This window comes from Schistocerca serialis, chromosome 7 (genome assembly GCF_023864345.2).
Source record: "Schistocerca serialis cubense isolate TAMUIC-IGC-003099 chromosome 7, iqSchSeri2.2, whole genome shotgun sequence".
NCBI lineage: Eukaryota > Metazoa > Arthropoda > Insecta > Orthoptera > Acrididae > Schistocerca > Schistocerca serialis.
In genome coordinates, this window is record NC_064644.1 from 101,045,904 (window position 1) to 101,071,419 (window position 25,516).

General features: G+C 40.3%; 1 protein-coding gene across 4 annotated transcripts in view; it reads left to right on the forward strand.

Moving 5' to 3' along the window:
- Positions 1-25,516, forward strand: part of LOC126412167 (phosphomevalonate kinase) — a 71,501-nt gene that overhangs the window by 38,549 nt on the left and 7,436 nt on the right. For all 4 annotated transcript variants that reach the window (XM_050081640.1, XM_050081642.1, XM_050081641.1 and 1 more), the window contains exon 3: positions 18,075-18,230. In XM_050081640.1, coding sequence (XP_049937597.1) covers positions 18,075-18,230 — 156 coding nt within the window. The remainder of the gene's footprint in view (positions 1-18,074; positions 18,231-25,516) is intronic.

Consider the following 25,516-nt stretch of genomic DNA (forward strand, 5'->3'; position numbering starts at 1 on the left):
AGCAAACCTCAATCTCCTCTCATTGCACACAGACCCAGTCTCTCCCATCTACTCAATCTCCCACTTCCAGCTCCACTCCCCCCAAAACCTCAAAATTCCAATCCACACAACCTGGAACCACAACACCCTGATTCAGAAGTTAACCTTTCCTCCAAACCTCTCTCCCAGTCTGAAACCTCTGTCCTATCCAAAGGCCTCACCTTCAGCCCCACTCCCAGATTCAACCAAACAGCCCTTGTCAAAGATTTACTTTCCTACACCCGTACTCTCTGCTGGAAATATCACTTTGCCACGAAGAAAAACGATCCTAATCCTACTTCTAATGGTCCAACTCCCCAAGACACTATCCAAATTGAACCCTGCCTGGAACAGTTCCGTCCTCCGTCACAGCGAGACCCACCTCCTCTTCCTCAAAACCACCCTCTCCAAACTTTCCAGGAATTTCTGACTTCCAGCCTTGCCTCTCAGTCCTTCTTAAAAAACCTTAATCCTACTCCCAACATCACCACTGCTGAAGCCCAGGCTATCCGTGATCTGAAGGCTGACCGATCCATCGTCATTCTTCCGGCGGACAAGGGTTCCACAACCGTGGTACTTGATCGTCGGGAGTATGTGGCTGAGGGACTGCGTCTGCTTTCGGATAACACTACATACAAAGTTTGCCAAGGTAATCCCATTCCTGATGTCCAGGCGGGGCTTCAAGGAATCCCCAGAGCCTTAGACCCCCTACAAAACCTTTCACCTGACTCCATCAACCTCCTGACCCCACCTACACCCCGCACCCCTACCTTCTACCTTCTTCCTAAAACTCACAAACCCAGTCATCCCGGCCGTCCCATTGTAGCTGGCTACCAAGCCCCCACAGAACGTATCTCTGCCTACGTAGATCAACACCTTCAACCCATCACATGCAGTCTCCCACATTTCATCAAAGACACCAACCACTTTCTTGAACGCCTGGAATCCCTACCCAGTCTGTTACCCCCGAAAACCATCCTTGTAACCATTGATGCCACTTCCTTATACACAGATATTCCGCACGTCCAGGGCCTCGCTGCGATGGAGCACTTCCTTTCACGCCGATCACCTGCCACCCTACCAAAAACGTCTTTCCTCATTACCTTAGCCAGCTTCATCCTGGCCCACAACTTCTTCACTTTCGAAGGCCAGACATACCAACAATTAAAGGGAACAGCCATGGGCACCAGGATGGCCCCCTCGTACGCCAACCTATTCATGGGTTGCTTATAGGAAGCCTTCTTGGTTACCCAGGCCTGCCAACCCAAAGTTTGGTACAGATTTATTGATGACATCTTCATGATCTGGACTCACAGTGAAGAAGAACTCCAGAATTTCCTCTCCAACCTCAACTCCTTTGGTTCAATCAGATTCACCTGGTCCTACTCAAAATCCCATGCCACTTTCCTTGACGTTGACCTCCGCCTGTCCAATGGCCAGCTTCACACGTCCGTCCACATCAAACCCACCAACAAGCAACAGTACCTCCATTATGACAGCTGCCACCCATTCCACATCAAACGGTCCCTTCCCTACAGCCTAGGTCTTCGTGGCAAAGGAATGTGCTCCAGTCCGGAATCCCTGAACCATTACACAAACAACCTGAAAACAGCTTTCGCATCCCGCAACTACCCTCCCGACCTGGTACAGAAGCAAATAACCAGAGCCACTTCCTCATCTCCTCAAACCCAGAACCTCGCACAGAAGAACCCCAAGAGTGCCCCACGTGTGACAGGATACTTTCCGGGACTGGATCAGACTCTGAATGTGGCTCTCCAGCAGGGATACGACTTCCTCAAATCCTGCCCTGAAATGAGATCCATCCTTCATGAAATCCTCCTCAGTCCACCAAGAGTGTCTTTCCGCCATCCACCTAACCTGCGTAACCTCTTAGTTCATCCCTATGAAATCCCCAGACCACCTTCCCTACCCTCTGGCTCCTACCCTTGTAACCGCCCCCGATGTAAAACCTGTCCCATGCACCCTCCCACCACCACATACTCCAGTCCTGTAACCCGGAAGGTGTACACGATCAAAGGCAGAGCCACGTGTGAAAGCACCCACGTGATTTACCAACTGACCTGCCTACACTGTGAAGCTTTCTATGTGGGAATGACCAGCAACAAACTGTCCATTCGCATGAATGGACACAGGCTTTTTTTGGAACTGTTGATATTGAGTGATGTTTTTCAAATAGGTAGTAGCTAGTCTTAAGGCTGCACCTAGAAATGCTGCTTAGCTCTTTGTAATAGGGGTTTGGGGGCGCTCCTACAAAGTACAGCTTCTATGGATCTCCCGAAGGCTCTACTAAATTAATGTTTGGTAGTAATTTTTTGAAAGTGTTTTGAATAGATTTTGTTCCTGACATTGGCAAGACTATCTAATGTAGGGCTCAGTTTGCAAATGTCTTGCTAGAGTGCAATAGAATATGGTAATATCTCCGGTTTAGAATTAAAACTGAGAAAACACTAAGCAAACAGCAAGACTGACATGCACTACATTTAGTATCTCTTCAAAATGTGTGTGTGATTGGTTGTGATGAAGTGTCACATATTGTGAAGTTGGCAGATGAATATGCTATGTATAGATCGTAAGTTATTTAGTAATTTATTGTGAAGAGGAAGGGAGGTACAATATGAAACTTTTGGCAAGAGTGTAATATTTCCTCCCCCATCTCCTTTGAAATCATGATTGTGGTGACAGACTTATCTGTAGTGCAACCTGAAGTCTAGGTTAGTTCCAATTGGTGTCACAACCTTCCCCAGTATGGAAACATTTAGTGTTTGTTTAAGAAAATTTAACAACTCAATTCATTTCTTACAGTACTTCTTTACACTTTTCACATATGGTTCAGTAATGCAGTTCACCAAAAAGGAATGTATCAAGGATATAAATGAAAACCCTATAGTAGGCAAACATTTGCCACATATATTAGACTGTAAGAGAATTTTCAGTGCACTTTTTTCTGGTGGTTTGCTGAAGACTACTTTGTATTTTGGCAGTGAGTAAATATGATGACAAATGTCCATGCCTCATAAGTCTAAGAAATTGCATTTTCAGACACACATTAAGAATATGTATTAAAAAAAAAAGAAAGAGTAATTGGCTGGGAGCTGGGACAGAATTGAGAGGAGAGAAGATCCTGTAGGTTGAGACCCCCAGTCACTCTCTCAACGTCCTCAGATGTCTCAACTGGAAGGGCATTTCACAAGAAAGGCAGGTGCCCACATTTTATATATCACAGATGTTTGGGAAGGATAGTTTTTTATTGTAGCTAAACCACAACATTTGCTTTAAGGTCATAGGAGAAGCATAGTATGTTATTTATGAGAAGTGTTTCCTTTGACTGCAATGTTGAGCTGAGCCTATTGATCCTAACTGCTATGTCTGTTCTTCTTATGTGTGTAAATGTTTTGGAGGTCTCAAAGTAACAATATTATGAAAAGATAGTTGTTACACTCCATATAGTAGAGATGCTGAGTTGTAGATAGGCACGACAGAAAAACAAAGTCTGACTTCAGCTGTCAGAGGCTGCGGTCATGTTTTTGTGCGCTGCATTTGTGTGTGTGTGTGTGTGTGTGTGTGTGTGTGTGTGTGTGTGTTTTGTCCATTTTCGATGAAGGCCTTGCTGGCTGAAAGTTCACTTTGCAACAGTCTTTTTGTTGAGCCTATCTGCGACTCAGCACCTCCGCTATATAGTGAGTAGCAACTATCATTTTCATAATATTGTTGCAGTGAATCCTGGATTTTCCATTGTTTTACAAGCAAGGTAAATTTTTCCTCAACTTGAAAGTTTTTTTGAACATCTCTGTGCTTTATTAGCCAGGGTGTCATTGGAGGTGATAAGTCCTTACCTTTATCCGACCTTTAAACTTGCTTACCCTACCAAATATTGGGAGACGTACAGTTTAACATGATCTACAAATCACATTCCTGTCCAGCAGAATACAGAAGAGTTGTTCACAACAGAGGCTCAGCAAAAGTTTTCTATTGCTCAGGCTTGCCTATTGCACAGGCTTGCAATTGTCACATCGTGTTAAACATTCTCATATTATGTTACATGATCTGCAGAATGAAATTTTCAGTCTGCAGTGGAGTATGTGCCGATATGAAACTTCCTGGCAGATTAAAACTGTGTGCTGGTCCAAGACTCGAACTCAAGACTTTTGCCTTTCACTGGCAATTGCTGGAGCTACCCAAGCACAACTCATGACCTGTCCTCACAGCTTTACTTCCGCCAGTACCTTGTCTCCTAACTTCACAGAAGTTTTCCTGTGAATCTTGTTAGACTAGCACTCCAGGAAGAAAAGATTTTGTAGAAACATGGCTTAGCCACAGCCTGGGGGATGTTTCCAGAATGAAATTTTCACTCTGCAGCGGAGTGTGCGGTGATATGAAACTTCCTCGCAGATTAAAACTGTGTGCTGGACTGAGACTTGAACTCAGAACCTTTGCCTTTCATGGGCAAGAGCACTTGCCCGCAAAAGACAGAGGTCCAGAGTTCGAGTCTCGGTCCGACACACAATTTTAATCTGCCTGGAAGTTTCTTATACAATCTGTATGTAGAAATCTAGACAGAAGTAACTAGAGGGAAGGGGGGTCTGACAGCAAATCAAATTGAAGAGAATCCAGTAATCATGAACAGTGAATGGGAAGCTACAGATCAAAATTAGTATGTATTTAACTCTGTAAAGTGGAGGATTTCATCTCCAAGTCTGCAGATAGTTCATCCATTAATATCAAATGTATATCTCCAGGTATTTGCCGATCTTGTGTACAAATCATGTATTGTTTACCTGTTAATTGTGTGCTGTTCTTTACACCAAAGCTGCTAATTTTGTCAGTGTAAAACGCTGATGGTAATTACATTTCAGCTAATATATGATATTGCAAAGGTTGTTCTTCCTTCGTTGATATACTACCATGAATAAAATAAATAAGATGGATTCTGTTACTCAGGAACTATTCATTGTGGCTTATTTGTTTACAGTTGGTTTTTTATGTTGGAATGTGCTCTGTGGCTGAGACAAGTTTTATCAGATCAGTGAACTCAGTTATTGTAGATAAGCTCCTTACTACACCTGCATATGTGCACTCTGCCAAAATATGTCATGTACAAGGTTGGACACAATAGAAACAAGACTGATTTGTGCATGTACAAAGCATATTCACTTAGTGGTAGATGCCTTCATGGCAGAAATGATAAGAGCCAACACATCTGCCTCAATTATTTCCACTGTTCTTCGCCACTACTCCTACAGAATTACATTCCTGCCCCCAATAGCCATGGACCTTGCTGTTGGTGGGGAGGCTTGCGTGCCTCAACGATACAGATAGTCGTACCGTAGGTGCAACCACAACGGAGGGGTATCTGTTGAGAGGCCAGACAAACTTGTGGTTCCTGAAGAGGGGCAGCAGCCTTTTCAGTAGTTGCAGAGGCAACAGTCTGGATGACTGACTGATCTGGCCTTGCAACACTAACCAAAATGGCCTTGCTGTGCTGGTACTGCGAACAGCTGTATGCAAGGGGAAACTACGGCCGTAATTTTTCCCGAGGGCCTGCAGCTTTACTGTATGGTTAAATGATGATGGCGTCCTCTTGGGTAAAATAGTCCCCCATTCGGATCTCCGGGCAGGGACTACTCAAGAGGGCGTCGTTATCAGGAGAAAGAAAACTGGCATTCTACGGATCGGAGCGTGGAATGTCAGATCCCTTAATCGGGCCGGTAGGTTAGAAAATTTAAAAAGGGAAATGGATAGGTTAAAATTATATATAGTGGGAATTAGTGAAGTTCGGTGGCAGGAGGAACAAGACTTCTGGTCAGGTGAATACAGGATTATAAATACAAAATCAAAAATGGGTAATGCAGGAGTAGGTTTAATAATGAATAAAAAAATAGAAGTGCGGGTAAGCTACTACAAACAGCATAGTGAACGCATTATTGTGGCCAAGATTGACACGAAGTCCACACCTACTACAGTAGTACAAGTTTATATGCCAAATAGCTGTGCGGATGACGAAGAAATTGATGAAATGTATGATGAGATAAAAGAAATTCTTCAGGTAGTGAAGGGAGACGAAAATTTAATAGTTATGGGTGACTATAACTCAATAGTAGGAAAAGGGAGAGAAGGAAACATAGTAGGTGGATATGGATTGGGGGGAAGAAATAAAAGAGGAAGCCGCCTGGTAGAATTTTGCACAGAGCATAACTTAATCATAGCTAACACTTCGTTCAAGAATCATGAAAGAAGGCTGTATACATGGAAGAAGCCTGGAGATACTAGAAGGTATCAGATAGTTTACGTAATGGTAAGACAGAGATTTAGGAACCAGGTTTTAAATTGTAGGACATTTCCAGGGGCAGATGTGGACTCTGACCACAATCTATTGGTTATGAACTGTAGATTAAAACTTAAGAAATTGCAAAAAGGTGGGAATTTAAGGAGATGGGACCTGGATAAAGTGACTAAACCAGAGGTTGTAGAGAGTTTCAGGGAGAGCATAAGGAAACAATTGACGTGAATGGAGGAAAGAAATACAGTAGAAGACGAATGGGTAGCTCTGAGGGATGAAGTAGTAAAGGCAGCAGAGGATCAAGCAGGTAAAAAGACGAGGGCTAGTAGAAATCCTTGGGTAACAGAAGAAATATTGAATTTAATTGATGAAAGGAGAAAATATAAATATGGAGTAAATGAAGCAGGCAAAAAGGAATACAAACATCTCAAAAATGAGATAGACAGGAAGTGCAAAATGGCTAAGCAGGCATGGCTAGAGGACAAATGTAAGGATGTGGAGGCCCATCTCACTAGGGGTAAGATAGATACAGCCTGCAGGAAAATTAGAGAGACCTTTGGAGGAAAGAGACCCACTTGTATGAATATCAAGAGCTCAGATGGAAACCCAGTTCTAAGCAAAGAGGGGAAAGCAGAAAGGTGGAAGGAGTATATAGAGGGTCTACACAAGGGCGATGTACTTGAGGACACTATTATGGAAATGGAAGAGGATGTAGGTGAAGATGAAACGGGAGATACGATACTGCGTGAAGAGTTTGACAGAGCACTGAAAGACCTGAGTCGAAACAAGGCCCCGGGAGTAAACAACATTCCATTAGAACTACTGACGGCCTTGGGAGAGCCAGTCCTGACAAAACTCTACCATCTGGTGAGCAAGATGTACGAGACAGGCGAAATACCCTCAGACTTCAAGAAGAATATAATAATTCCAATCCCAAAGAAAGCAGGTGTTGACAGATGTGAAAATTACTGAACTATCGGTTTAATAAGTCACAGCTGCAAAATACTAACATGAATTATTTACAGACGAATGGAAAAACTGGTAGAAGCCGACCTCGGGGAAGATCAGTTTGGATTCCGTAGAAATGTTGGAACACGTGAGGCAATACTGACCTTACGACTTATCTTAGAAGAAAGATTAAGGAAAGGCAAACCTACGTTTCTAGCATTTGTAGACTTACAAGGGGAGGCCGGCAATTGTGAAATTCAGATTCGATTCATACTGTGCATAATAAAAGCTCATGGCCAGAAGTGTAATGTGGCAAAGCACCAAGATGCACTTCTCAGCCATTGTCGAGAAAATCGACAGTTAAAAGAAACCGTTGTGGTGAGATACTCTCTACGATTAATAGTTTTCTACAGCGTCGTGGTGCAGCGGTGAGCGCTCGGGTTCGTAATCTGAAGGTCGCCGGATCGAATCTCGCGCCATGCAACTTCTTTTTATTATTTGTTTTTTTTTGTAATTCAAATGTATATATATACACACACACACACACACACACACACACACACACACACACACACACACACACACACACATATATATATATATATATATATATATATATATATATATATATAATGTTGCAACTGATTGCCGGGAATTATATATATACATTCCGGGACTGGATCAGACTCTGAATGTGGCTCTCCAGCAGGGATACGACTTCCTCAAATCCTGCCCTGAAATGAGATCCATCCTTCATGAAATCCTCCCCACTCCACCAAGAGTGTCTTTCCGCCGTCCACCTAACCTTCGTAACCTCTTAGTTCATCCCTATGAAATCCCCAAACCACCTTCCCTACCCTCTGGCTCCTACCCTTGTAACCGCCCCCGGTGTAAAACCTGTCCCATGCACCCTCCCACCACCACCTACTCCAGTCCTGTAACCCGGAAGGTGTACACAATCAAAGGCAGAGCCACGTATGAAAGCACCCACATGATTTACCAACTGACCTGCCTACACTGTGACGCATTCTATGTGGGAATGACCAGCAACAAACTGTCCATTCGCATGAATGGGCACAGGCAGACAGTGTTTTTTGGTAATGAGGATCACCCTGTGGCTAAACATGCCTTGGTGCACGGCCAGCACATCTTGGCACAGTGTTACACCGTCCGGGTTATCCGGATACTTCCCACTAACACCAACCTATCCGAACTCCGGAGATGGGAACTTGCTCTTCAATATATCCTCTCTTCCCGTTATCCACCAGGCCTCAATCTCCGCTAATTTCAAGTTGCCGCCACTCATACCTCACCTGTCATTCAACAACATCTTTGCCTCTGCACTTCCACCTCGACTGACATCTCTGCCCAAACTCTTTGCCTTTACAAATGTCTGCTTGTGTCTGTGTATGTGCGGATGGATATGAGTGTGTGTGCGAGTGTATACCTGTCCTTTTTTCCCCCTAAGGTAAGTCTTTCCGCTCCCGGGATTGGAATGACTCCTTACCCTCTCCCTTAAAACCGACATCCTTTCGTCTTTCCCTCTCCTTCCCTTCAGATTTTTCCCATGTGGAATGTTTCCCTCTCTCCCCCTCTCTCTCTCTCTCTCTCTATATATATATATATATATATATATATATATATATATATATAATGGAAGGAAACATTCCACGTAGGAAAAATTATATATAAAAACAAAGATGAGGTGACTTACCGAACAAAAGCGCTGGCAGGTCGATAGATACACAAACATACACACAAAATTCAAGCTTTCGCAACAAACTGTTGCCTCATCAGGAAAGAGGGAAGGAGAGGGGAAGACGAAAGGAAGTGGGTTCTAAGGGAGAGGGTAAGGAGTCATTCCAATCCCGGGAGCGGAAAGACTTACCTTAGGGGGAAAAAAGGACAGGTATACACTAGCACACACGCAGATATCCATCCACACATACAGATGATGTGACTTACCAAATGAAAGTGCTGGCAGGTCGACAGACACACAAACATAGAAAGTGCTGGCAGGTCGACAGACACACAAACATAGAATTTTGTGTGTCTGTCGACCTGCCAGCACTTTCATTTGGTAAGTCACATCATCTTTGTTTTTAGATATATTTTTCCTACGTGAAAAAATAAAACTTGAAATAAAATACAATATCACAAATAATATTCAAGTGGATACAATTTATTGATAAGTTCGGTATACACTCGCACATAATTAACAATTAGTGATCAGAAGTAGCTGGAGTATCGCACGAACCAGAGTGATAGTTATCATAGAAACATGGAAAGCAGAAAACAGCACGACATCGAGCACACCTGATAAACGATGTGTTTTTACAAGAATAATTGTTTTTTAAATTATCTGTTGGGAAACACACCTGATTGACATTCTGAAAAATTGTTCTATCGTTCGTCAGGTTTGATGCATACCACGCATATCGTATCATATGGGCAAAAATCGGAGAAGACAAATGGTGGTCACTAATTGTTAATTATGTGCGAGTGTATATGTATATGTGTGTGTGTGTGTATATATACATTTGAATTACAAAAAAACAAATAATAAAAAAAAAAATTGCATGGCGCGAGATTCAATCCGGCGACCTTCGGATTACGAACCCGAGCGCTTACCGCTGCGCCACGACGCTGTAGAAAGTTATTTAGCCTAGCGAGTATTTCGCAGCAACGGTTTCTTTTAACTGTCGATTTTCTCGACAACGGCTGAGAAGTGCATCTTGGTGCTTGGCCACATTACACCTCTGGCCATGAGCTTTTATTATGCGCAGTATGAATCGAATCTGAATTTCACAATTGGCGGCCTCCCCTTGTTAGAGAAAGCTTTTGACAATGTTGACTGGAATATTCTCTTTCAAATTCTAAAGGCTATTCACAATTTGCACAGAAACCAGATGGCAGTTATAAGAGTCGAGGGGCATGAAAGGGAAGCAGCCCCGATGTTTTTCAATCCGTATATTGAGCAAGCAGTAAAGGAAACAAAAGAAAAATTTGGAGTAGGTTTTAAAATCCAGGGAGAAGAAATAAAAACTTTGAGGTTCGCCGATGACATTGTAATTCTGCCAGAGACAGCAAAGGACTTGGAAGAGCAGCTGAACGGAATGGACAGTGCCTTGAAAGGAGGATATAAGATGAACATCGACAAGAGCAAAACAAGGATAATGGAATGTAGTCAAATTAAGTCAGGTGATGCTGAGAGAATTAGATTAGGAAATGAGACGCTTAAAGTAGTAAAGGAGTTTTGCTATTTGGGGAGCAAAATAACAGATGATGGTCGAAGTAGAGAGGATATAAAATGTAGACTGGCAATGGCAAGGAAAGCGTTTCTGAAGAAGAGAAATTTGTTGATAACGAGTATAGATTTAAGTGTCAGGAAGTCGTTTCTGAAAGTATTTGTATGGAGTGTAGCCATGTATGGAAGTGAAACATGGATGATAAATAGTTTGGACAAGAAGAGAACAGAAGCTTTCGAAATGTGGTGCTACAGGAGAATGTTGAAGATTAGGTGGGTAGATCACGTAACTAATCAGGAGGTATTGAATAGGATTGGGGAGAAGAGAAGTTTGTGGCACAACTTTACTAGAAGAAGGGATCGGTTGGTAGGACATGTCCTGAGACATCAAGGGATCACAAATTTAGCATTGGAGGGCAGTGTGGAGGGTAAAAATCGTAGAGGGAGACCAAGAGGTCAATACACTAAGCAGATTCAGAGGGATGTAGGTTGCAGTAGGTACTGGGAGATGAAGGAGCTTGCACAGGATAGAATAGCATGGAGAGCTGCATCAAACCAGTCTCAGGACTGAAGACCACAACAACAACAACTCCTACATTGATCAGTTTTAATGAAATGTGATGGCATAATGTGAGCTCCCTTATTTATTTTGTGTTAGTATAGTTTCCTGATGCTGAAGTATTAAATGTAATTAGATGTAATGTATATGTAATTGTTATTGTTGTGGTCTTCACTGTGAAGACTGGTTTGATGTAGCTCTCCATGCTATCCTGTGCAAGCCTCTTCATCTTTGCATAACTACTGCGGTTTTCGTCCATATGAACCTGTTTATTTTAGGCCAGCATGAGTCTCCCTACGTAAGTTTTATCCTCCACAGTTCCCTACATTGCCAAATTGTTCGTTTCTTGTGGCATATCCTATTGACTGACCACTTCTTTTAGTCAATTTCTGCCATAAATCTCTCTTCTCCACAGTTCGATTCAGTAGCTCTTAATTAGTTACCTGATCTGCTCATCTAAACATAAGAATTCTTTTTCTGTTCTCTTCTTGTCTGAGCTGTTTTATTCACATTAATTTTCATTTTCATAAAAGACCCATTCTCCAGATAAATACCTTTCAGGAAAAGACTCCCTAAAATTTAAATTCGTATTTGATATTAACATATTTCTCTTTTATAGAAATGCATTTCTTGCTACCGTGTCTGTATAGTATATCCTATCCACTAGAGCCATCATCAGTTATTTTTCTGTTACAGCAGCAAAACACATATACTTCTTTTAGTGTCTCATTTCGTAATGCAGTTCGCCCAGTATCACCTGATTTAATTAGACTACATTCCAGTACCAGTGTTTTACATTTGTTGATGTTCACATTATCTTTTCAAGACACTGCCCACTCTATAAAACTTCTCTTCAGAGCCCTTAGCCATCTCAGACAGAAGTACAGTGTTATCAGCAAGCCTCATAGTTTCTGTTTCTTCTCCCTGAACTTTTAATTTCTCTCTGGAGTTCTTCTTGGTTTCCTTCGCACCTTGCTCGATGTGGAGTTTGAATAACACTTGGGATAACCCTGCCTCACTCTCTTTCACTTCCTTGGACTCCTGCAGTAGCAGTCTTGTATTTGTACATGTTGTAGGTAACCTTAAACTCCTTGTATTTTATCCTTGCTACCTTCAGAATTTCAAAGACTGTACTCCAGTCAACATAGTCAAAAACTTCCTCTAAATGTACACATCCTATAAACATAGGTTTTTTTCTTTTTTAAATGTGTCTTGTTAGATATGTTGTAAGCTCAGTATTGCCCCACATGTTTCTACATTTTTCCAGAACCCAGACTCATGTTCCCTGAGGTCAGCTTCTACCAGTCTTTCCATTCTTCTACATGAATGTTTTTATTCATTATGCTATTTTCTACATTCTCTTTTAAGAATATAATTGCATAAGAACATACAAAGAGTCACCATAGGATTGATGTTTACTTGGATTAACAGGCATTGCACCTGCTCTCTTCTAAAGCCAGATTACCCTATTCATGTGCATAGCTTCGTTATGAGACAGGAGTAGTTCTTGAAAATGTGAGATATTTCGATATGTAAACATAGTAGCTAGTCATTTTGCAGGTGTAGCTGATATGCTCCTTTTGTGTAAGATGCTCATCCATCACATTGTCAAGAAATTTATGCTTATCAAATGTTTCATCTGAGTACAATTATTCATCATGTATTCCAGTTCAAATTTATTGTAATTTAACAAAAACTTCAATTTATTTTTATTCAGTGAAAATTTATTCATGATATATTCTGTGATCGAACCAAAGTTCTCTTTATTGTTTCGCATTGCTTTTGACTCATTACAGCACTACCTAATGAAGCGCATATCATCAGCATAGTTCACTTAAGAGTTTTGTGACTGTATATTATCATATATGAAACAGAAATAATCCAAGACTATATACCTGTGGGACTCCACAACTGAGAATTTTGTGCTATGATTTCACTGTTAGGGTCTTGCTTTCATTTTTATAACACATTTTGGCACATTGTCTTCTATTCTAGAGATAATAAATTTAAGAAATCTAATGCTACTACTCTTATTCCATAAGTTTCTAGTTTGCATAAAATCTCTGAATGGTTCACGTAAACAAAGACGTTAGACAAATTTAAAAAAGCGGTAGTCACCTTGGTTCCCTTACACCGTGTATTCGGTGCTCCATAGAAAAAAGTTTCGACTGTTGTTATTGTGGATCACCCTTTTTGTAGTCCATGCTGTGAATTGTTTACTAGATTATATTTCGAAATGAAAGATTTCATTTGGTCAAGAACTATTCCTTTCAAGTAACTTGTGAAGCAATGAGATGAATGAAATTGGCTTGTAGTCCTTTGTCAGTGGTTGCTCCCTTTTTATACACTAGTAGTATCTCGATGATTTTTAAAACTTCCAGTATGGTCCTTGTCACAAGCACTAATTCTGACTTTAGCTGTGAGATAATTTTCAGAACCTCATATTCTGTTACACTCCTCCTGTTTTAGTTGAGTTTACTCCTTGTCTTGAACGATCCATTTCTTCCCTGTATGCCTTATTAAATTGTTCTATGAGAGCATTACATACGGTCTTTGAGTCACTGATGAACATTCCATTTTCTTTTAGTACTGTATTACTGCATCCTAGATATTCCCTCTTCTCACATTCATTATTTACTGCACTGAGGTGACAAACATCATAGGGTACCCCCTAATATCATGTAGGACCTGGTGTAGTGCAGCAGCTCAAGGTGGCATAGGCTCAACAAGTCATTGAAGTACCCTGCAAAAATATTGAACCATGTGGCCTCTGTAGCCACCTATAATTGTGAAAGTGTTGCCGGTGCATGATTTTGTGCACAAACTGACCATCCGATTATGTCTCACAAAAGTTTGATGGGATTCATGTAGGTGATCTGGGTGGTGCGGGCTTTCAAAAAAAATAATGGTGGCCCTCAACTATGTACTCTCAGACTCAGAGTTGAAATATTAAAAGCTTTGGCTGGTTTCATTGTCTAGGGGCTGGGATAGATAGTTGCCGCATTACAAGCCAAATACTGCCGAGTCCAAAGCATACAATATGAATACACACATGGATCGAATGGTTGAAGGTTCCTATCCCTCGGATTGCAAATTTTGAATGTAACATAGAAATTTATAAATGAAAGACTGCAATTAAATAAAATCTGCAGGTACTATTTTAGCAACTTTAAATGATGAGTACGATAGCAGAAGTACCTTTAAGAATGCCATTTATTACTGTAAAACACTTATTGGCGTTGATGGTCCAGCAATTAAATAAAATATAAGTTGAATAAAGGGAAACAATAGATTCCTACTTCACATGATTAGTTATGAGCAACAACATAGCTCACAAGATATTCACTTCTAAATGCATACATGTCTTCACTGCAGAAGCCACGGAAATCGTACACGTGCACAAGTCGTCACTACAAAATATTTCTCTGTTTCTCTCTCTCTCCCGCGACCGTGCGCAAACTGCTCAACACTCTCCAAGTATTTCCTGCAACAGTCCGTCACGCCTTCCCATCCAGCACTCTCCCATGTCCTCTCACCCGATACTCCTCCCCCACTTCCATACAATCTTTCCATTGACTTCGGTAGTCACCTACCATAGTAAAGCGCTCCCGCCATGTCTCCAAGCCAACGCACACTCACATACACATTGAAACACATACAAATTACTGGGTTTACATTTAAATAACTTGAAATTAAATAAATATTCCTACAGCTGGACCACACTGTAATACACATTATTAAATACATAAACAAATTAAGTAAACATATATCACAGAAATACCAACAAAAGTAGGCCAGTAGCCTAATGTCTCTGTGCTTTCTAAACCACAGTAAATATTTGACCAATTTCTTCCTCAATAGTATATATCAGATATAAACAAAGACATAGACGAATAAATATATTTATAAGCATGCTGCTACTGTTTTTTCGTGTAACCATGGAGTACTTACGGCTAACGTGATCAATAGTAATTGGCTACTTTGACCTCCAATAACTCTTGTACTATTCAAGTTACATGCCTGTAATTCATAGCAATTTAGGTTTATACTAATGGCTTTCTAAAGACATGTTGATCGACAAAATCGGATTAACGATTTAGATTTTGTAAACTCGTTGCTGGGTGTTACTTGTATAATTTACAATCAGATACTCAACTTTAAACTACTAAAGATATTGTCAGAATCGCAGTGCAAAAAATGGTAATGTACATGTTTCTTTTTAAGGTATCATGATTCCTCTGGCTATTATTTTTTTCTACATGAACTGTTAAATGTCTGCCATCATGGTTTCACAAAGTCTGCCATCTTTGGCACTCCTGGCATACAAATCTCCTTCATTGACACAAAGCGCAGTCCTTGACACAGCGTCAGCATGGAATTCCCAGCCACGGGGTAGGCCTGGACTAAGCGCTGGGGCTACCCCTTTTGGTCCGGCTACCGTTCGGCACCACGTGGTTGCTGACGAGCCCTGGCTTGCTGAGAGGCCTGTGCGACCACACCAATTCCAAACTTAGAGTATTTTCAGAGTGCCACAACTCACCCATTACTTCACAGTGGCCAAAGCATTTTCTCAGATATAATACAATGGAACACCTACAGCTGTCCTTATGACGTTATTTATTATATGACTACCAGTTTTGGTGCTTCACTGTACTATCTTCATTCCATAACTGACACCAAGGGGGTTAACTATGAACTGGTTTTCACAGACTACTGTAACAATGATGTTGTGTCTCCAACCATCAGCTACCAACTCAGTAGTTGGTAATTGATATTGGAGACACAACATCATTGTTACAGGTAATCTGCAGAAACCTGTTCATAGATGCTGGCCACTAATGAATCATGTATACAATTGGAGTTAACCCCCTTGGTGTCAGTTACAGGCTGAAAATAGTGCACTGAAGCTAGTAGCCATATAATAAATGACACCACAAGGACAGCTGTAGATGTTCCATTTTATTAATAAGTGAACGGCTGAAATCCCTCAAATCACCAATCAGAAGGATGGACATACAATCACTCGAATTGTCTAGAATGTTCTTCAGATCAAATGTTAACAATAGTGGCATGATGACATGGCACATTTTCATCCATATAAATTCCATCATTGTTTGGGAACATGAAGTCCATGAATGGCTGCGACCGAACAGAACCATTTCCAGTCAGTTATCAGTTGAGATGGACCAGAGGACCCCTCCATTCCATGTCAACACAGGGCAAACCATTACAGAGCTACCACCAGCCTGCACAGTGACTTGCTGACAACTTGAGTCCATGGCTTTGTGCAGTCTGCGCTACACTCAAACCCTACCATCAGTTCTTACTAACCGAAATCTGAACTCACCTGGCCAGACCACAGTTTTCCAGTCACCTGGGGTCCAACCAATATGATCATGAGCCAAGGAGAGCACTGCAGTGTAATCTGCAGGTTTTTTTACTTATTAGGATACATGACACTTTGCTTCATACTGTGTGACTTCCTAAATATTTGCACCATTGAACATACCTGCAAAGAACCGTGGTTAAATATTTCATAGAAATGTCCCAATCTGATTTGTATACCTGCTATCAGCAGGAGCTCCTTACTCTTATTCACATCTGTGTTTGGAGCTTTTAGGTGTATTACCTTTCATTAACAATGTTATGAAAAGGAAAGTTGCTACTCACCATATAGAACAGTAGATAAGGGACTCGGCTCACTACTGGCGGCCGGAGGTTGCGGTTTGATAACTGGCAGCTATATAAGTGACATTTCTGGTAAGATGGCGTCAGTCGTTGAGCACCGCACGTGCAGCAGCATTTACACAGACTAGTTATGCCACTTTATTTTAGGAGAAGAAGGCATTCGCACCTTACCGTTTATTAAGCTATTGATAATATATCTGTTACTACGAAGAGCGGAGTAGGTGTGCAAGTTATTCTTCATGGTCTTTCAACGTTTTGTGGATGCATGCTGAATTTTACACTTACTAATGCTGATGCTAGTGCACATGGTAATGGTTGTGTTACCGTGGCTCTAGTTCGTGGTGGTAAAGTGGAGACTGTATCAGGGCTGGAGACTTTTAGCAGCCAAGAAGATATTGCTTATCGTACATTTCAGATACGTGAAATGTATACAACTGTAATTAAATATTTCATAGAAATGTACCAATCTGATTTGTATACCTGCTACCAGCAGGAGCTCCTTAATCTTATTCACATATGTGTTTGGAGCTTTCAACTGTATTACATTTTACTAACAATGCTATGAAAAGGAAAGTTGCTACTCACCATATAGCGGAGATGCTGAGTGGCAGACAGGCACAACAAAAAGACTGTCACAAATAAAGCTTTCACCCAGTAAGGCCTTCATCAAAAATAGACCCCCCCCCCCCCTCTCTCTCTCTCTCTCTCTCTCTCTCTCTCTCTCTCTCTCTCTCACACACACACACACACACACACACACACACACACACACACACACACACACACACGTAAATGCTACTCACACACACAACAGGCAGTTTTGTGTGTGCGTGTGTGTGCGTGTGTGTGTGTGTGTGTGTGTCATCTATTTTTTAGAAAGGCCTTACTGTTCAAAAGCTTTATTTGTTATAGTCTTTTTGTTGTGGCTATCTGCAACTCAGCATCTCCGCTATATGGTGAGTAGCAACTTTCCTTTTCATAATATTGTTACATTCCAACCCAGATTTTCCGTTGTTTGATTTTTATCTTTTATTAATATTTATAAATAATTCTGGATTGTAATATTGTTGCCATGCCCCAAAATAGTGGTTCTCAGACATGTCCAAATGTAACTTTCAATGTTGATATACGTAGTACAGAGGAAATAATAAAACAAACATCTGCTAATTTTTGTTTATGTAAATAGCATATGAAATTCAACATCTTCTTTGGGGTTCTATCTTCAACTGGCATAAAGATCTTTCAAGTAAAAAGTATACTTCTGTTTGTTCACAAGAATCTTTACTTTCATAACAGTAAATGCTCTTACTTTTCAGGCACCCAATTCAGTGTGTGGATTGTGAGTGATACCAGGAGACTGTCTGATTTGAAATGGTTCTTGGATAATTGTGGTGGGCCCTCTGTGGTTCACACTGTAAGAGTTGTTGCTGATGATGCAGTCCGGAAACAGCGTGGGTGGATGTACACGCCAGGTATCAGAATGCTCTTTTTATGTTGTGTGTGGTTTGAGGTTTTCGGGCGCTAAACAGCGTGGTCATCAGCGCCCATCTTTTTATGTTATTGCTGCTGTTTCATCAGTCAGTAAAACTAGAAAATCAGCAAGGATCCAGATCTCTATGCATTAAAACACTTCAAGGACATGTATGTGTTATGCAGTACTTTTAAAATAAATTAGAAATTCCCAATGCTTCATTTGTATCAGAACATCTGCACTTCACAAGCCGTCAGACAGTGTACACCCAGAATACATACAGCAACATATCCAGGCATAAATCTGAATTTCCATTATTAAAACAAGAGAAATTCAGATTGTTTGGTCATTAGCGCAAGATGTTTATAGGAAGAAGTAATATGTTTTTTGAGTTGAGAAATTTCCCATAAAAAGTTTTTCAGCTGGGATCAAATACTTAACCTGTGTTATCTGCTTCAAGGAGTTGATCTTGCTGCTGTTGCTGTATAAAACAAGAATAAACAGAAGTCCTGTTCTTACAAACACCCACCAAGTGGGTAGTAATGCTGACATTAATTCATGCCACACATAGTATTGAGTTGCCATCTTCTTTATTTCAAGGTATGTCTGTGAAAAGTTGCCACAGCGTGGGCCTATAAGAATCGATTAAATGTTTACGAAACTGATTGACACAGGTGCTGTGTTGATACTTCAAACAAAACTGGGCTAACAACAGTAGTTCCACGTTGGTCTTATGTACATTTTGCTACAGTGACTTGATTACAAAAAACAGAAAATTTTGGGAGATAACATTACATTAAATACCATTGCATAAGTCAAACAATAAAATGATATTACATAATGTTTGAATTTTGTTACAGAACAGTCTCATTCACAATGAAAATAGATATGTAAATACAACAATACATATTATATTTTAGTGGATTTCTTCATATAAATAGAATATAAATTCTTCCTATCATGTTTCCTAAGTTTAATATAAATGTACTTCATTTCAGTGAAACAATCTCTTCAAAAGTAAGTGTGCCAGACAGGATAATGGTTTGTAATTACACAGTTACACTCGTATATTGATTGGATTTTGTTCTTTGTCTTTTTGAATTACTTTAGTTTTAAATTATGTATCATCAATAACAATTATAACTATATTTTACTGATTTTAATACTTTCCAATTACCTCTGATTTAAATGTATTATCAACAATGGTGGTACTAGAATTTTAGTAATATTAAGAGAATAGAATGTTTTTAAACATTCCTACCAGTTACAGTGTCTACTTGAGGTAGAACGAATACATTGTGTACATTTATTTCATGATCGCAGTTCCCAAAGTATAGTATTACTGGTATTGCCGATATTTGGCTTTGCTTAGGAGTGTTGTTGACATGATACCAGCTTTTCAGTTGTATGAGTGAGAAACTGCTGGTAACAAACTTTAAAGAAGCAGTAAAGTCCTAGCGGTTATGTTTCAGTGTAGTACTTAAGTTTCAGGACAAGCCTTTCACTTAATGCACAAGGCTTTTGACTGTGTGGATCATGAAATTCTTCTAGATAAGCTGAAGTGTTGTGATATGAAATGGATAATGCACAAATGGTTCAGTTCATCTTTAACTGGAAGAAGGTTGAAATTAGCAGTACAGATAGTCTGCAAAAATCGGCAGAGTCCTCTAACTGGAGAGGTATCCCACATGGTCCAGTCTCGGGTCCCTTATTGTTCTAAATATATATTAATGACTTGTCATTTTGTATTCATGAAGATGCAGTCTAGTTCTATTTGCCAATGATACAAGTATAGTAATCACACCCAACAAACAAGAATTAGCTGAGGAAATTGTAAATAACCCCTTTCAGAAAATTATTAAGTGGTTCTCTGCAAATGGACTCTCGCTAAATTTTGAGAAAACACGGTACATACAGTTCTACGAGGGCAGTTCAATAAGTAATGCAACACATTTTTTTCTGAAACAGGGGTTGTTTTATGCAGCATTGAAATACACCAGGTTATTCCCCAATCTTTTAGCTACACAACACTATTTTTCAACGTAATCTCCATTCAATGCTACGGCCTTACGCCACCTTGAAATGAGGGCCTGTATGCCTGCACAGTACCATTCCACTGGTTGATGTCGGCGCCAACGTCGTACTGCATCAATAACTTCTTCATCATCCGCGTAGTGCCTCCCATGGATTGCGTCCTTCATTGGGCCATACATATGGAAATCCGACGGTGCGAGATCGGGGCTGTAGGGTGCATGAGGAAGAACAGTCCATTGAAGTTTTGTGAGCTCCTCTCGGGTGCGAAGACTTGTGTGAGGTCTTGCGTTGTCATGAAGAAGGAGAAGTTCGTTCAGATTTTTGTGCCTACGAACACGCTGAAGAGTAGCACAATACACTTCAGAGTTGATCGTTTGACCATGGGGAAGGACATCGAACAGAATAACCCCTTCAGCGTCCCAGAAGACTGTAACCATGACTTTACCGGCTGAGGGTATGGCTTTAAACTTTTTCTTGGTAGGGGAGTGGGTGTGGCGCCACTCCATTGATTGCCGTTTTGTTTCAGGTTCGAAGTGATGAACCCATGTTTCATCGCCTGTAACAATCTTTGACAAGAAATTGTCACCCTCAGCCACATGACGAGCAAGCAATTCCGCACAGATGGTTCTCCTTTGCTCTTTATGGTGTTCGGTTAGACAACGAGGGACCCAGCGGGAACAAACCTTTGAATATCCCAACTGGTGAACAATTGTGACAGCACTACCAACAGAGATGTCAAGTTGAGCACTGAGTTGTTTGATGGTGATCCGTCGATCATCTCGAACGAGTGTGTTCGCACGCTCCGCCATTGCAGGAGTCACAGCTGTGCACGGCCGGCCCGCACGCAGGAGATCAGACAGTCTTGCTTGACCTTACGGCGATGATGACACACGCTTTGCCCAACGACTCACCGTGTTTTTGTCCACTGCCAGATCACCGTAGACATTCTGCAAGCGCCTATGAATATCTGAGATGCCCTGGTTTTCTGCCAAAAGAAACTCGATCACTGCCCGTTGTTTGCAACGCACATCCGTTACAGACGCCATTTTAACAGCTCCGTACAGCGCTGCCACCTGTCGGAAGTCAATTAAACTATACGAGACGAAGCGGGAATGTTTGAAAATATTCCTCAAGAAATTTCCGGTTTTTTCAACCAAAATTGGCCGAGAAAAAAAATGTGTTGCATTACTTATTGAACTGCCCTCGTATATGGTAAATGGCACACCACCATTGATAAATATAGACTTTGGACAGAAGTATGTTGCTAAGGCAGGATATTCAAAATTTCTGGGTGTGTGCACTGATGGGAAATTTAAGTGGAAGAAACACATTGATGGTCTGCTGAAATGTTTAGGTTTAGCTACTTATGCTATTAGTGTTATTGCAAATTTTGGTGGTAAACATATTAGTAAGTTGGCCTCCTATGCCCATTTTCATTCATTGCTTTCATATGGAATCGTATTAAGAGAAAAAGTATTCATTGCACAAAAGCATGTAATCAGAATAATAGCTGGAGCCCACCCAAGATCGCCTTGCAGATATTTCTTTAAGGAACTTTTGATATTCATGACATCTTCACAGTACGTATATCCAGTTATGAAATTTATTATTAATACTCTATCCCAGTTCAAAAATAATAGCAAAGTGCATAGCAACATTACAAAAAAGGACGCTCTTCATTGTTCTGGATGAAACCTGCCTTTGGCACAGAAAGGGATGAATTATGCTGCCACAAAAATCTTTGGTCATTTGTCAAATAGCATTAAAAGTCTGACAGATATCCAACCAGCTTTTAAAAACAAATTAAAAGAATTGTTGAATGAAAACTCCTTCTACTCAATAGATACATTTTTAGATATGATGTAGTAACTGATAAAAAAGTGTCAAGAAAACTTACCATATGTTAAACTGACACATTCCACATCATTACAAATTGTCATATTCATGATCTGTGGTACAAGTATTAATGTAATGTAATGTAACATTATTCTTGTAGCATCTCCTAATGCAATACTTTGCACATTTCTGCGGTGCTCTCTCACTTAATAAAGAAACTTGTGATAAAATACACAGCTCTTCTTTGAGTCTTCTGGATCTTCAACTCGATAAGTGACTTAGACAAATGAGTAATAATCAAGACTCACAAAGATTTATATTTTTTAAGCAATTTCTTTTATTGACATGTTACAGGATTCTCCAGTGAATCTTATACTGGGGCCTGCCTTCACAACTATTTGTATATGATTGACTCATCTTAAATTGCTCTGGGTGATTACCCCTAACTGTTTGATGGATATGACTAGTATTACTTATTTTTAACTATTCTATAATCAGATTGTATAAAGTCTTTTCACATTCTTTAAGCAGACAGTATAAAGTCTTTTCTTACATTACACTACATTTCCTTGTTTTGAGGGTCACCTTCTAGTTTTGTTCATATCCAGGTTGTCCGTTTCAGAACAGGATACTAGTGATGTAGTTTTATGATACAGAATTGAATTATCTGTAACATAGAGCTATTGGTTCCTTAATATATTTTGTGAATAATAATGGTCATAGCACATTTCCCTGCTTCAAATATGTTACTTTCAATTCTGGTGAAGTCTGCTTGTTGTGACTATATGTGAAGTTCGTTTTGCCAAAAGATGTTCATCAGGATTCCATACCTGCTCTTATTTTTTTCCTAAGAATGTATTCTGTTTTAGTAATTCACAGTTCAGAATGAAATTCAGAGCATTCTAAAAGTCACTCACCCACACATCATGTTCTGTAAATCCCATCATGAAGGAGAACATCCAGTGGTATGGACTGAGTCAACGTACTCATAAACAAAGAGAAGCAGTCACTACAAGTTTACTTCTGTAACATATAAAAACAACAAATTATAACTGGAACTAATGTACTCACACTGACAATTGTGGTAATTACTTCTAGATCACTTAATATATGATTTTTATGAGAAAAACATCTACCTTTAAAAAGGCAACTGCTCCTGTTGTGAAAAAGATCAACTTCTGTTTTTATACTTCAAACATAGAATTTATGTATCTTTGCATAACAAATTATCAGCTGTCGGTATATTGACAACATCAAAGATATGTTTAATACAAACATAAGAGTTAAGTGGAATCAGGGTAATACCTGACCACACAATATACAACTCACAAAATAGACTTGAACACAGTGCTTTCAAACATCGTCAGATTAGTAAACAACATTAATTGGTGGCATACATTAACACCAACCGTCAAGCGTTTGCATATCAAACTGTAAATGTGACTGTTTATTCATTTGTATTCTCCTTTCTTTTGCTATGATGAAAATCCATAAGCAATACTGTGAAATCCAAGAAATTATCAATTCAACAGTGCAGACACAACTCATAATCTCGGTGGAGAATTAGCTTCTGCAGCAAGCATAACACTTTCATGTCAGTGCGCAGATTAAATTCCAGACATAATTTGAACTACACTCCACCTGCAGGTGATCTTGTGAACATCTGCTATAAATGCTGCCTCCAAACTTCTGTCCATGGTAACACTGTGCCAAACCCACGGCATCAGTTTCACAGGGAAACAGCTCCTCTGCTGTCACACAAGACTTGCTACCTCTTGCATGCACTGGAAACGACAAGACAATGAGCCAGTCCATGTACAGCACTTTAAAGCCTCATAGCATGACCCCACTGCCTCTTAACAGGATGCCAGGGAAGGTGTTGCCATTAGACACGGCCTCGGTATCATTGAATATCAATAGCGGACAAGCTCAGTGAAGATCCTGCTGTGTTTCTTACATCAATTCCAGACACCATTCCGTCCATAACCAACTATGTGTCACTTCCCACCTGAAAAACTAAACCAACAGACATTACTATCATGCATTTTCCATCTTGACACATGATTTCCTTGTGAAAGCAGTAAACCATAATCATAAAATTATTTAATTGGATAGATAAAAAAATCTACTCACCAAGTGGCGGCAGAACACGCACATTGGCAAACTTTCAGAGCCAATGGCTCCTTCTTTAGGCAGAAGGGTTGAAGGGTAAGGAAGAAGGGTGAAGGAAAAGGACTGGAGAGGTCTAGGAAAAGGAGTAGATTTCAGGAAAGTCTCCCAGAACCGCAGGCCAGGCAGGAAAGACTGATTGTCAGCTGCATTGGTCGAGATTTGGAAACCTGAGAGCTGAAAGGTGGAAGACAGGATAATATGCAGACAGAGATTACTGCGTACATCATGCATGAATTAATAAGATTGAAGAGCTAAGTGCATTGTAAGCAACAGAGGTGGGAGGGGGGGGGGGGGGGGGGGAGGATGAAAAATAGATGGGAAAGACAATTAAAGATGTAGAAAACTAAAATGGAGTGAAGCAAACAGTAGTTATAGTGAAAAAAATGCGGAGACAGAAGGAGTTAATGTAGATCAAGGCCAGTTGGGTGGTGAGAACAAAGGACATGTAGTGCTAGTTCCCACCTGCAGAGTTCTGTGAAACTGGTGTCTGGGGGGAAAGCCAGATGGTGCGTGTGGTGAAACAAATGCCGAGGTCACGAATGTCATGTTGTAGAGCATGCTCTACAACAGGATATGTATTGAAATGCAGCAAGGTGCTGTTGTTTACCCTTTCATTACTATCCACTACTCTGTCATCTAAGTAATCTTCGATTGTTTAATATGCATTACTTATGAAGAATGTTTTAGCTATCTTTTTAAACAGATGTAGTTTAGTAATCTTTTTCATTTCCATTGATAATTTATTTTACAATTTATCCCCAATATAATATGCTGTTTTGAGGTTTTTTTTCTCAGTAAATGTAATTCCAAACTGGCTCTTGTTCCATGATTATGTATAAAACTGTTTAAGTGCAGTATTGAGTAATATTTTCCCTGATATGAACCACAAAATGGTTCAAATGGCTCTGAGCACCATGGGACTTAGTTTCTAAGGTCATCAGTCCACTAGCACTTAGAACTACTTAAACCTAACTAACCTAAGGACATCACACACATCGTCTAAGGTCCGGCCAGTATGGTCACAAGCCCAGGAGAGGCGCTGCAAGAGGAAAGGCAGGATTCGAACCTGCGACCGTAGCAGTTGCGCGGTTCCAGACTGTAGCGCCTAGAACAGTTCGGCCATGCAGTAAGGATGCCCAACTTTTTAAATAGCTCTTTAGAGTGAGTCAGATTGCTACTTCACTTATTATTCTTATGGCCCCTTTCTGCAGTTGAAAACTGAGGCCATGTAGCTGCCTTTGATCG